Source organism: Schistocerca nitens, chromosome 8, assembly GCF_023898315.1.
Source record: "Schistocerca nitens isolate TAMUIC-IGC-003100 chromosome 8, iqSchNite1.1, whole genome shotgun sequence".
NCBI classification, from domain to species: Eukaryota; Metazoa; Arthropoda; class Insecta; order Orthoptera; family Acrididae; genus Schistocerca; species Schistocerca nitens.
In genome coordinates this window covers 312,093,255-312,107,782 of record NC_064621.1, presented here as the reverse complement: position 1 = coordinate 312,107,782, position 14,528 = coordinate 312,093,255, and the positions used below count along the sequence as shown (strand labels likewise).

Genomic DNA, 14,528 nt, shown 5'->3' with positions numbered 1-14,528 from the left:
TTTTTTATTCTTACAAATACATTCGTAGCACACGCATTTGTATTTTACACTGGGAACCAAATATGTACTACTATATGCCTGCAGGCATGTGTTATGAACTCTTAAAAATGTTTTTTCGACCACAGAAAAATTAAATACATTTATAAATATTACAAAATATGTTACATTTTTTGGACAGATCTACAGATCGTTCACTAAAAGAAATAATAACAAGATTAACCATATCAGTAATACAATTCATCTGTGGAGGAAATTATGTAGCTTTCATAGACTTTAACTTGGTTCTTCATATACTGTATCAAAAACTTAAAACACAACACGCTGCCAACCACAAAAAATATTGAGACAGCATGGCAAACTGAGTGTAAACCATATTAATACATTTTGATAACCCTGAGAAATGAGACATGGAAATAACTATCATTATCGGTTAATAGAACAGTTATGCAAAAGAAGATTGAATCCACAAAAGAAATAAATTACGATACAAGATTCTCAGTCTCAGCTTATCCGTAAAAGAAGCATACTGACAAAACGATCGATTCGATTACATTACGTTTATGTCAAAAAGGAGTATTTATATCGATTTTCATACGTTTCTTCCTATGTTGTCGAAAATATTTTTTGACCGTGAGAAACGTGGACGTAGAAAACAATTTACAAAATTTCCGAATTTACAGATCATGTCGCGGTATTTATAAAACTGTCCAGCATGTAGAACAGTTCTATAACACGTCTTATTATAAGTCCATTTTAAATTCCATGTAGTAATACACAAAATACAATTTGTATTCCTATCCCAGTTCTCGAGGAAAATGTTCCATTGTAAATATTCCTTTATACTGAAAACGTAATTTCCTCTTATGGCACATTAATTGCATCAAATACCACACTGCTGGCATTAAGTTGAATATGGGGCATATTCATAGAACTCAAACTTTCATAGTAACAGATAAATACAGAAAGACATTGGACTTCTCCTCTATTAATAGCAGTTCTTACAGAAGAGAACGTAATATAATGTTATTGATATAGCCAGTTTATTTCCTTCATTTTTATCATAAATAGTTGCTACTATTAACGTTATTCACGAAAATCTTGTATTTTGTACCATAGGTTCCTGACAAATAACACGATCCTTGAAGATCGAATCGGTTGCCAAGAATATTCGGTGTATGTGATCTTTTCTTATTGATGTCGATGTCAGCACATCAGGGAATTTACAAATGTAATTGCACATCTGAAGCAGAAATATATTCATCTCACGTTCACGTACTTTTCCGGTTGATTATCATTACTGAGTATTACGTCTGCCAATAAGCTGAAGATAAAATTCGTGTTTCTGGAAAAGCCATTTGACTCAAATATTCGTTCCCAAGACATGTGTCTTGTCGCTGTTTCATTGGATTTACACATTTTATAGAGGAACTATGTTCTAGCTTGGGAACTTAATTTCTGAGATACCCGGTTAGACTGGCTGAGAGGGATGGAAAAGTGTTTGGGGTCCCAAAAAACGAAGACTCTGATTCTGCTGAATAAATTTTATTCAGATACTCCCTCGGATGAAGCTCACGCTGCTGCTAGTACTCACACTGCTAAGAACACGTCATATGCCCTTTGATCACTAACAGTTGTAACACAGAGAGAGTACTTATTAAAGTTTTTTGGAGTTTAGCGTCGTAGTACTGTTGCACACTCAATCTTCATACGCTACTGTAACTTCTGGGTCCTCCTTGCAAGCTAACAAAGTTTTGGTGTCGCTGTAGAAGAGGAGAATACTGAAATGCCTACAATCGTGGGAAACTAGCATTAGCATAAGCAAGTTGCGGTAATATCGAATAGGACTACGACAAATAAGCAACCTGTTACCAAAACTTTTAGCTTGGATGCAGCGCGCATTGTCCATCCTTCCAATAAGGTTAAAGGTACAGTAATAATTATCGGAACACGAAGGTAGAATGAGGAGTCGTATGAAAATCACAGCTTCGAAATTTTTGCTGAAATCAAACATACCTCTACCAATAAAGACGCACGAGTATCGTCATGCACTGTCAGCTATGAGTCAGAGAATCTATGTCCATCCGCCTCGTTGAATGGATGTTTTGTTTTGCTCATACTGGCACCTTCCTCACACGGTCTATGAGAACTGTATCTGAGGCTTTGTTATACATTACTGTGTTGAGTTTTCATTCACACCAAACACTTGCGCATGACTTACGTGGACCATTCGGCGCCCATGAGGCATAAGGAAATTGTACATTTACTAAAAGCACGCCATCCGTACTAGCGGACCCAATTGTTTTCTTCAACAGACCAAGAAGTCGGTTTTGTAAATCAATATTAGCATATGGCAATGGCCATAGTCTTGGGAGTCATTTGTCACCAAACCTCTGAACATCATGTTAATAATTCTGTATTTGGATGTTGCAGAGCCTGATATGTCATTGATTAAACTGAACCAGTACTGAATACAGCTTGCTATGTAGCACTTCTTATGGAGTAATAAGCGAGGGAATTTGCTGTGATGTTTCCAGGTCTTCAGACAGCGACTGAAGAATTTAGTCGAATGTCTCGATCAAAGATCAGTCATTGCGAAGTACATTGTCACCCTAGATGATAGAATATGTTTCTGGATGTATCTACGCATCCATACAACTTCTCGGGTCGAGGAGGAGCGAAAGGAAAGAGGTGGGGAGGAGGGTGATGAATGCTACTGCTCCTCTTTTGGAGGAAGGATAGCAAAGAGCGAGATGAGGAGGAGGGCGGGAAGGGGGTGGGGGAGTGGAACTCCTGTAAAGTGACACTGCGAAGTGGAGTATTTAAGGGCAGAACAGAGCCATCAGAGTGGTAAATCCTTCAGATTGTAATCTTGAATAATCGAGAAGCTTGAATGTTACGTACCACCATATTTCACAACATAGTTTACAAATAATGATATTTATTGTTGTTATTGACATTCAGATTACTTGCTATATGTGAGATGAATGGGAAGTTGTACGAAGTAGTTCAGCATCCAACAATGGGTTAGCAGAAGCAGTGGGACTAACGTGGCTAATTGTTTAATTAATGTTGCACTAAATGTCTATGAATGACTCTCAGACATTACTTTGTGAATCCAGTGAAGAGCCACAACGCGATTACGGCGGAAAACCTTGGACGAGTTGTGCAGTGATCAACAGAGGCCTGCAGTTGACGGCTTGCAGATGGCAAAAACAGCATCTTTGTCCTACGATTCATGGACTTCTCTATACTATAGATGGAGTCATGTAGAGTAGAATATTCTAATGTGATCATTGCTCATAAAACTCCAAGCAAACACTATCCATGCCCAAAACCCTCCATCTGCAGCACCAATGCTGTTTCGGGCTGCTGAGGAAGGAAGGAAGGATGATTAGAGTTTAACGTCCCATTGACAGTGTGGTTACTAGAGACAGTGGCTGCCTCGGAGACATCTGTTGACTAGATCCCATATGTCATAGATATTATGAATGTATGTGGAGTGAGGAATGTTCCAAGTATATTTGACAATTTTCCACAACTTTAGGCACTTCAGTGTACACTGAAACACTAAATCAGAATTAGCAATGATGTGAAATGCTGACATACTTGCTGGTGGTTGTAGCGTAAAGCATATGAAATAAAACTGAGATAGTAATTGCGAGCAATTAGTGTGGGAACTGAAAAACACACACTCAGGTATTTCAGTCTTTCAGCAGGTCTTCCTGTTAAATAGCTAGTCGAAGCACATCGAGGGAAAGCTGTTCCAGACTCAAAAATCTGTTGAAATCTGGTGATGGTTGGCGCCACTGGAACGTACCGAAGCCCAGTGTAGACGAGTACAGCTGGAAGCACTGCCAGCGAGGATGGAGGCAGGCTTGGCGCAGATGGGCAGCCCCGCTACCTGCGGGTGCGCTACCTGCTCTTGCGGGCGGACAGGGGAGGCACATCCTTGCCGTAACGGGCCAGCACCTCGCGCTTGAACGCCTCGAACTGGCGGCCGTTGTGCGAGTTTTGTCTCTCGCGCCACGAGGGACGCCCCTTCTTGGTTTGCAGGCCCCAGTGGATCGTGAACACCGGCGACAGCACCTTGAACTGGTAGCCGGCCACGTACATCTCGTAGACCTGTTGAGCAGAGAGGTTGGTCTAAGTCAAAGAGCACTTGGTTATTTTCTGTGTACATATACGAAGGAAGCTCGCGGGACAAAGAATTAGCCATTTCCTCAAAAGAGCACGCTGGTCTGGTCTCTCTGGAGCAAGGCAGGTAATGTAGAACTGACCCTCTACTGCAGACCGGCGTTATGACAGTCAAGTGATGAGCATGTTGCAGTCGGCTGTATGTAAGAAGGGTCGATGTGGAGAGGTGACAGAATGAAAGACAGGAGCTATCGTGTTTGGATATATCCTGACCATACTACGAATGAAGTTGACCAGTTTGTTAGTGTACCAACGCCTAATGTCTCTACAAGAAAAGGTGTACCGTATGTACCCGTGTAGAACCATGTAAGAAGAGTGCTCATACAAATATCATAACTGAAGCCGACTGCAGACGAGTGGCACATCTTGTCAGTGACAACTGGTTTCAAACCCGATAGCAGCTGATGCTGTCAGAGAATACAACTCCATCTCAAGCAGCTAACCAGCGAACATTACAAGGGGAACCGCTTGCAGTAGGCGTTTGAAGCCGTGTACGTCGCACGTAGTAGGCATAAAGCTGCACCAAGTAGCCTGTTAAATCTCCCGATCTTTATCCCACAGAAAATGAGTGAGACTATTCGAAACAGTGGGTCAAACGTAGCACTCAAATTCCTTGCAGTTTTGTATCTCTGTGGTATCTAATCATCAATGTTTGGCTTCAGTTGGGTATGGAATACCTGACGGAACTTGTCTCACTACCTCGCCGAAATGGTTCCGTTATCAGGGCTGAGGCTGCGTTACACGTCATTACTGGGATCTCTCCTGGGAGTGATTAATTTTTAGCGACATGTGCTTGTTTGGAAATTAAATTCATCTTAGCTTTTTATTATTAATTATTTATCAAACTTTAAACCTTCATTTCCTGTATTGCAAATCCATTCACCTGACAGAAAAATGCGCAGAACTGTTACAGTAGTACACTGGTGAAACTCCTGCAAGTAGGCTGTTTATGTTTTCTTATTGGCAACGTTACGTAGCGCTCTGTATGAAAATCACTGGCTGTGCTGTGTGCAGTCTGTGGCTAGTATGCATTGTTGTCTGCCATTGTAGTGTTGGGCAGCGGCAGCTGGATGTTAACAGCGCGTAGCGTTGCGCAGTTGGAGGTGAGCCGCCAGCAGTGATGGATGTGGGGAGAGAGATGGCGGAGTTTTGAAATTTGTAAGACTGTCATGAACTGCTATATATAATATGACTATTAAGGTAAATACAGTGTTTGTTCTCTATTAAAATCTTTCATTTGCTAACTATGCCTATCAGTAGTTAGTGCCTTCCTTAGTTTGAATCTTTTATTTAGCTGGCAGTAGTCGCGCTCGCTGTATTGCGGTAGTTCGAGTAACCAAGATTTTTGTGAGGTAAGTGATTTGTGAAACGTATAGGTTAATATTAGACAGGGCCATTCTTTTGTAGGGATTATTGAAAGTCAGATTGCGTTGCGCTAAAAAATATTGTGTGTCAGTTAAAGCACAGTCATGTATAATTGTTCAAAGGGGAACGTTACACTCCCTTGCAGATGGTGTGTCCGTCCAATCAGTTGTATCCAGAAGTGATTAGTGTCAGTTTCGAATTACGTAACTCAGCTATTCCGAATATATAATTTAGATGTGTGTAGCTGGAGCCCGCCTCCCCATCCCCTTTGGTCTGGCATGGCAGTTCCGCAGGGTAACATGAAATTGCACATCAAGACAACGAGCGAGGTGGCACAGTTGTTAGGACACTGGACATGCATTCTGCAGGACGATGGTTCAATCCCGCGACCGGCCATCCTGATTCAGGCAAATGCTGGGATGGTTCCTTTTAAAGGTCACGGCCGATTTCCTACCCCATCCTTCCCCAATCCGATGGGACCGATGACCTAGTTGTTTGGTTCCCTATCCCAAATCACTCACTCACATTAAGACAGCAATCGGTTTGATTTTCAGAACACACGAGTCATAACTCTAAATATTGTATTTTATCCGCATTTTTAGAATTTCGAATAGAAAACATGGTTGAATTCACCTCTTTGAGACCTTTTATATTCAGAGCAGAAATCGCTCGTTTTATTAGAAAAAGCAATATTGATATAATTACAGTTTATAGTCATGACGGGAGGTTACACATCCTTTTGTGAGAACGTTCCTTCAGCTCATTAACGTAGACACAATATTACGGTATATATATATATATATATATATATATATATATATATATATATATATATATGTGTGTGTGTGTGTGTGTGTGTGTGTGTGTGTGTGTGTGTGTGTGTGTGTGTGTGCGCGCGCTCGTACGCGAGCGCTTATATATACTGATAAGCCAAGATATTACGGGCACCTGATTAATATTTTATTAGTCCACCTTTGGAGAGCAACACAACGGCAGTTCTGGGTGGCATGAAATCTGCAAGTTCTCCTGGAGTTATATAGCGCCAGAAGATTACGCACAGGCCATCCAATTAATTATAAGTTGGTGGTTTGCGGCTGCGGAGCTGGCGCCCGACATCATTCGAGGTACGTTCCCTCGGGTTCACATAAGGCGAATTCGGGACCGCGTCATTTACGTGAATTCACTATCCGTTCCTCAAACCACTGCACCATGGTTATGGCCTTCTGAAACGAATTGTCATGCTGCTTAAAGAAACAATCGTTTTTACGGAAGACATCAGTCATGAAGGGATGCAGGTGACCCACAAAAATATTCACATTGTCCACAGCTGTCATGATGACTTCAGTTATTACCGCATGTCCCATGGAATCCCAGGTGAATATCCTCTACAAGCACAACTTTGCACCCACCGGCCTGCGTTCGCACATTCGTTCTTTGCAGCGGGATACCGCAGGGTTGCTTGAGTTTCTTCCCCTTGCGCAACGTTCTGGAAGATGCTACATGCACGTTTCGCTACTGATACAAGACCTCCAAAGAACCGCTGACTGCATTCCCCTGGATTTTTCTGTCTATGGTCTTTTCGAAGATGAAATGCACAACACGTTCGTCAATAAAATTGAAGAACTGGAGTAGCTCACTCTACAGTTCTGTCAATATTTACGAAATGATCCGGTTGTGTATGAAACAATTCGTAACGTACCACAGAGACGAGGGCAGTATTACCTCTAAAGGCGACAACGACACGCAAAACACCTCCTTTAACAGGTATGAGGGTATAGTGAATTGTAACATGTAATGCGCCGAAATAATATTGTAAAATATTACACCAGTGTCACGTGTATTTTCATTCATTACGTATAAAATATTGTATCAAGAACCGACGGAGCAGTCGATCAATCCTGAAGTAATATTTTATTTCATGTAAAAATACATCATGGGTGAAATTAAGCCCAATTACATGGGGACTGTATCGAAACATTTACATTTCAGATACATTCGTACTAACTAGAACAGTTAATCGCACTGAAGTCAGTGACGGCACGTAACCACTTTAATATCACTGTCTAACATTACAGTCGCGACACTTCGCCTCGTTTTTGTTTCCCTCTGTGACAGTAGTGCGCCAACCGGCCAGCAAGTTACACTTCCGAATACGATATCGGATGAGTGTGAACTCTGTTGTTTATTTTGATTTTTAACATTGTTTTTACAATAGAGAGCATACGTGATGCCCTAAAGTATCGACAATAACTTAAAAATTACACCAAAATATATTTCTTTGATTTCCTAAGCACCTTTGGGGTATGAAACTGAAAGTTACAGTTTATATACGATTATCTTGTAACCTCCAGATATTTCTTTTAAGAAGAAAAAGTTGGCTACTAAACAGCATAAGACCTGACCTTTCGCAGATAGATGTGTATCTATTTAACAACGTAAAGGTTTGTTCACTACACGTCCAGTGAAATCGCTGAACATGCAACGCAGTAAAGTTCTGTAGAATACAATATCTACATCGTTTAACGTGCTGAATTACCAAATAAGCCACTACAACTGTATCTGAATGTGAAACCAATCAGACACGACAGTAAAATGTTAAAAGCAATAAAACTGCTTCATAGCTCAGAAGAAACTAATTAAACAATTATTGCTCCAACTGAGCCACAAACGGCAAGAATCTTCAATACATTCGGGTTTGAAGGCAAAAGTAATTACATTTGCAAAAATATTCTTGTGTTAGAAAGTCGAATGAAGTGTAAGAATAGGAGAATCAGACTCCATTGTAAATTTTTTAGTTCCAAGAACAGTGATTATCATAACAAGGTTGGTTCAAATGGCTCTGAGCACTATGGGACTCAACTGCTGAGGTCATTAGTCCCCTAGAACTTAGAACTAGTTAAACCTAACTAACCTAAGGACATCACAAACATCCATGCCCGAGGCAGGATTCGAACCTGCGACCGTAGCGGTCTTGCGGTTCCAGACTGCAGCGCCTTTAACCGCACGGCCACTTCGGCCGGCTTATCATAACAAGGGCAGACAACAGAAATACATGCTTCTCACGCATGAAATATGTGTTTATATTCTCTTGCTTTCAGCGGAGTAAGCTGCAATTATAGAAAAATTCGAAAGTATTTCTTCCTGAATGAGGTGTAGTTTATGTCACTGAATCAGCGAGATTCGGCTGTTTGTATATTTATTTCACAATGTCTCATGTCTCTTGGTAATTTATTAATGCATGTAACGGCAAAAATAATAACTATTTCGTTAATAAACTAGAAAAATAATTAAAAATAAACATTATCCTGACGAGACATCTGACTGCTTTCTCACCGCTTGGAGTGCTAGTCTCCCTCCAGCTGTCAAACGACAATAACCTTCGCAGCAGGTACTGGAACCACTTTGTATATTAGACTACGTTACTATCGTGTAAGTAGAAGTTCGTGTTCTTCGACAGTAGTAATCTCTGCTCTCGGTAACAAAAGAATCCAGAGGTGCTTTCTCGCACTTCTTTTTTCGTCTGCTACATTATGGCAATTACATAATCTTACGCGACCATTTTACAAGTCCCATTCTACTGTTTTCTGTACAAAGAAAAACTTGTAGAGGTGCTTGTACTTTGGTACAATACTAGACCACAAATAATTACTGTGCATGTTAGAGCTAAAAATCGTGTTCTCATTTCAAAGTCCCGAGTCAATTAATGAAATACTCAGTTTTTTTCCTTGCTTCAAAGACTACACAGAATTACTGTAATGTGTAATGTATTTGCTTGTCTATTTTACGCTGCAACTCATTGAGATTACTAATTTATCGCTCGTTTTCTTTTTGGTATATTCTCCAACCGGCGTCTTCGCAAAATCCTTCCAAAGACATTTTTTTATGGCTTACACTTAAATTGACATGCCTTAATGCTACAGGTCGTCAGGTAGTATGAAGAAATAATTAAATCTCTTTACATTACACATTACACCACACATTCGCAACTACGTGGTATGGTCACATTAACGTGACCACCTGTCAGAAGCCTGAATAACCACAGTTTCCAGGGTGGACCACTTTGAGGCGTGCTGGAAGAGAACCAATGACATTCTGGAAGGTACCGACAGGAACGTGGAGCCCGGCCGACACCAGTGCCGTGCCAGCTGTACTAGGTTCCTCGGTTGAGGATCGACGGCACCAACAGCGTGATCAAATGGTCCCACAGATTCTCGATTGAGTTTCCTTCCGATTTGGTGACCAGAAGAGTACGGTAAACTCATCCTGGTGCTATTAACCACCCACATACACTGCCACCTGCGTGACATGTTCCTTCATCCTGCTGGGAAATACCATCATGCCGCGGAAAAACAAACATCGTGTATGGTGGACATTGTGCCTTCCACACTGATGACCGAGTGAGGTGGCGCAGTGGCTAGCGCACTGGACTCGCATTCGGGAGGACGAAGATTCAATCCCGCGTCCGACCATCCTGATTTATGTTTTCCGTGATTTCCCTGAATCGCTCCAGGCAAATGTCGGGATGGTTCCTTTGAAAGGGCACAGCCGATTTCCTTCCCCGTCCTTCCCTGATCCGATGAGACCGATGACCTCGCTGTCTGGTCTCCTTCCTCAAAGAACCCAACCCAGAATGATGACATCACCCAGTGAGTGCCACGTAAACATTCTGCGGACCATAGCGACCCGTCCTCTGGCCGGACCCCTTCCAAAGATTGATTGTTAAAGTGTGTTTCCTTTTAGACGTTTCACGCCGATGGACATAAAACGTAATTCGTCTAATAACGCCACCTGTCGCCACTCAATGGTCGCTCAGTTGAGGTAATGGCGCGCCATTTCCCGCATTCGTCGCCTACGAACAGCAGTCAGCATGCGAGTATGACCAGGCGCCTGCTGCGGAGGCTCATAAAGCAGCAACATTCGCTGATCGGTCGTTGAGGAGACACTGTCGGTAGCCTCTCGGTTCATTTGGGCAGGCAGTTACTCAATAGTTGCACGTCTATGCGCTCGTACACATCTCCACAGCCATCATTCATCGCCGTCGTCTAAGGCCCGTGGTACACCCCGTTGCCTTGGAACCAGGTTTGGATAGCGCCACTTTGCCATTCACGGTCGGTACACCATAACCACGTCGGCATGCGAAAAGTTAACATAGCAGTTTCGGAAATGCGTGCATCCTTGGTGCGAAAGTCAATGATCAAGTCCTTTTGGACGTCAGATAAATCGCTCCGTTCCCGCACTCCGACAACGCTGCACTGTTTTCCGCATACCTCCGACCACTTTACATACCCTCCACTACTAGTGTTTCCATCCGCCGTCAGTGAACCGTTACTGCACGATGACGTCGAACACATGTGGTGGTCACGTTAATGTAACAGGACAGTGTATCTTTTGAACTGCTCCTTTGCGAGTCAGTGTTTATTGCTTGCAGTACGTTTTCGCCTCTGTAACCGAATACCCAGTCCATAAATGGCTCTAAGCACTATGGGACTTAACATCTGATGTCAAACAGTCCCCTAAACTTAAAACTACTTAAACCTAACTTAACCTAAGGACATCACACACGTCCATGCCCCAGGCAGGATTCAAACGTGCGACCGTAGCAGCAGCGCGGTTCCGGACTGAGGTGCCTAGAGCTCGGCCACATCGGCCGGCTATACCCAGTCTCGAGTCAGTTTTCGCTGTCACTTTTGTTTTATACATTTCCTGGACAGTACGTGCCTGTTCAGTGTCCCGATGTTCTGTCGTCGCTTTTCAAACACAGTTTTAATGATGATGCGCCCTTATTGCTATGAGATACCTATCAAGGTCTCGAACTGCTTCGCTGTCGAACGACATTACAGATGTGGTCTAACGGACTATAAATCCGCTGATGGGGTGAGCGGAAGCGGCCGTGAATCAATGCCTGCTGATCAGCGATATCGGATGACAGCGCGGTGTGGCGTGGAAACGCGTGGCCGCAGGCGGAACCACACAAAGGGCGCGCCCGGCCGTGAAATACGCACAGCTGGCGATTAGCCGCGCCGCTGGCCGCAGGCTGGCCGCGCGTCCTGCCGCTGGGGGGAATCCATTGTCGCGGTAGACAATATCACACACACTCTGTCGTTGTTTCAGCCAGAAGCTGATGTGGGCAAAAAAATAGTTCAAATGACTTTGAGCACTATGCGACTTAACTTCTGAGGTCATCAGTCGCCTAGAACTTAGAACTAATTAAACTTAACTAACCTAAGGACATCACACACATCCATGCCCGAGGCAGGATTCGAACCTGCGACCGTAGCGGTCGCTCGGTTCCAGACTGTAGCGTCTAGAACCGCACTGCCACTCCGGCCGTCTGATGTGGGCAGACACCAACTTCTTCAGTCCTGCTGGCAGACAGCGTAGCAACTAACAGGATAGAGAAAACTGTACAAGCATTCCAATTTTTTTTATGGTTCTGTAGTTCACAATTTCACTTAGAAACGTGAATAGTTAATCATTAAAATAATGTGACAAGCGAAGTGACAAAAGCATCGATGCTAAGACGAAAAGGGACGTGCCAGGAGATAATGGTGCCTTAGTGGAAAATATTAAAGCCAAATTAATAGCAAAACATCTGGAAAAAATGTTCACAGTGTGTCTGCGGAGGACGTTTATTATGTAAAACGTGAGACAATGATGTGGTTATTCAAGTTCGCTACCAACTGCCTTGCCACATTGGTAACACCGGTTCCCGTCAGATCACCGAAGTTAAGCACTGCCGGGCTGGGCTAGCATTTGGATGGGTGGCCATCCGGTCTGCCGAGCGCTGTTGGCGAGTGGCGTGCACTCAGCCCTTGTGAGGCAAACTCAGGAGCTACTTCAGAATGAGATTTTCACTCTGCAGCGGAGTGTGCGCTGATATGAAACTTCCTGGCAGATTAAAACTGTGTGCCGGACCGAGACTCGAACTCGGGACCTACTTGATGAGAACCTACTTGATTGAGAATGAAACTGACATATGGCCAGGAGAGCGGTGTGCTCACCACATGCCCCTCCATCTCCGCATCCAGTGACACCTGTGGGGTGAGGATGACATGGCGGCCGGTCGGTACAGTTGGGCATTCATGGCCTGTTCGGGAGGAGTTTAGTTTAGTTTAGTTTTTTATTCAACTTCGCTATAGAGGAGGCAAACTGTAAATACATCAGGTCTATATTGATTAATACACTGTCCATTCACATTAATGTGACCTCCTGTCAAAATCCTGAATAACCACATTCTGCAGCACGAACCGCTGTGAGATGTACAGGAAGAGAGTCAATGAGGTACCGACATGGACATGGCGTCATGCCGACTCCAGTGCTGTGGGTAGCTGCGCTATGTTCTCGGCTGAGGATCCATGGAGCGAACAGTCCGATCGAGACTGTCCTCGTATTCTCCATTGGGTTTAAATCCGGACAGTTTCGTGGCCAGGGAAGTGCGATAAACTCATGCTGGTACTCTTAGAACCACGTACATACACTCCGAGCTGTGTGACATGCATTGTCCCGCTGGTAGCTGCCTTCACACCGAGGAGAAAACACTGCATATAGGGGTAGACATGGTCCCCAAGGATAGATACACATACTTCTGTTTATCCATTGAGCCTTCCAGAATGACAAGATCACTCGGTGATTGCCACTAAAACATTCCCCCCACACCACAGTGCCCTCTCCTCCCACCTGGATCCTCCCGAAGACTGTTGCAAGGTATTTGCTTTCAGTCCGATGGAGCATAAAACGTGATTCATCTGAAAAGGTCACGTGTCGCCACTCAGTTGATGTCCAGTTGCGATACTGGCATGCGAATTCCAGTCTTCACTACCGATGAACAGCAGTCAAGGGTGCATGAACCAGGTGCCTGCTGTGAAGGCCCATACGTAACAACATTGGGGGAACGATCGTTGAGCAGACACTGTTGATAGTCCCTTGGTTCATCTGTGTGGTAAATTGCTCAATAGCTGCGTGTCTATTTGCCAGTACCTACCTGCGCAGTTGTCGTTCAGCCCTGTCAGCTATGGACCATGGTGCACCACAGTTGCCATGGTGCCGCATTTGAATAGCACAGTTTAGCCATGCACGGCATACATCACTAACACCTGCACGAGAACAGTTTACAATCTTATCCGTTTCGGAAATGCTTCCACTTTGAGCCCGAAAGGTATGCTGTTTTAAATGTCAGATAAATTTCGCCGTTTCCGCAGTACGACGACAACTGCACTGTTTCCTGCGTCTTGCCGCCCCCTCCCCCGCCCCCTACATGCTTTATTAACTATTAACTTTCCAGTGCAAGTGATGCCACCTGCCGTCTGTGAGTGGTATTTCGCGTTTAATGGGCGATCAAAAAGTTTCCGTTCGAAGGCCTTACAATCCAGAAACAGTATGCCAATACAATCAGGTAAAATCACCGTGTCCACTGAGACAATCATCCCATCGACGTACCAGGTTGCAGACATCCGTTTTGTAAAACACCATGTCCTAACGTGCGCAGAAATCCGTAACTGCCTGCTGCACATTCTCGTCAGACAAGAATCATCGACCCTTCAATGCCCTTTTTAAGGGGCCAAAGGCGTGGTAACCGCTTGGGGAGAGATCAGTACTATAGTTTTCGGAAGACTTTATGTCTCACACATTCTTCATTCGCTGATGAATATCTACCATTATATGCCCTTCGACAGCCAAGAAAAGAAGAAAAGAAGGTTGGTCCTATTTGGACGCATTTGGTAATAACGTCGCCATAGTCCACGTATCCGCTTTTATCACATGCGCATTGGGAAGATACGAATGCCACACTTATCATTTGGCTACATGTCGGTACTTATATACCCACATCGTAGTCGCACTACGTTGTATATACGCTGCAGTAACGCCCTTAGAAGGAAACTTTTTGATCGACCCTTTTAAATAAAGATATGAATCAATCAAATGAACAATCTGCCTTAAGGAAAGAATATAGGAGAACAGATTACACCGGG

The 14,528-nt window shown here is 43.6% G+C and overlaps 1 protein-coding gene and 1 pseudogene across 1 annotated transcript in view; one reads left to right on the top strand and one right to left on the bottom strand.

Moving 5' to 3' along the window:
- Nucleotides 1-3,780: 3,780 nt before the first annotated feature.
- The window catches only part of LOC126199542 (beta-1,4-glucuronyltransferase 1), a 123,402-nt gene continuing 112,654 nt past the window's right edge, over nt 3,781-14,528 (bottom strand). The window contains exon 7 of the mRNA XM_049936463.1: nt 3,781-4,122. Coding sequence (XP_049792420.1) covers nt 3,913-4,122 — 210 coding nt within the window. The 3' untranslated portion in view covers nt 3,781-3,912. The remainder of the gene's footprint in view (nt 4,123-14,528) is intronic.
- LOC126200085 (5S ribosomal RNA) lies at nt 12,235-12,352 on the top strand (annotated as a pseudogene).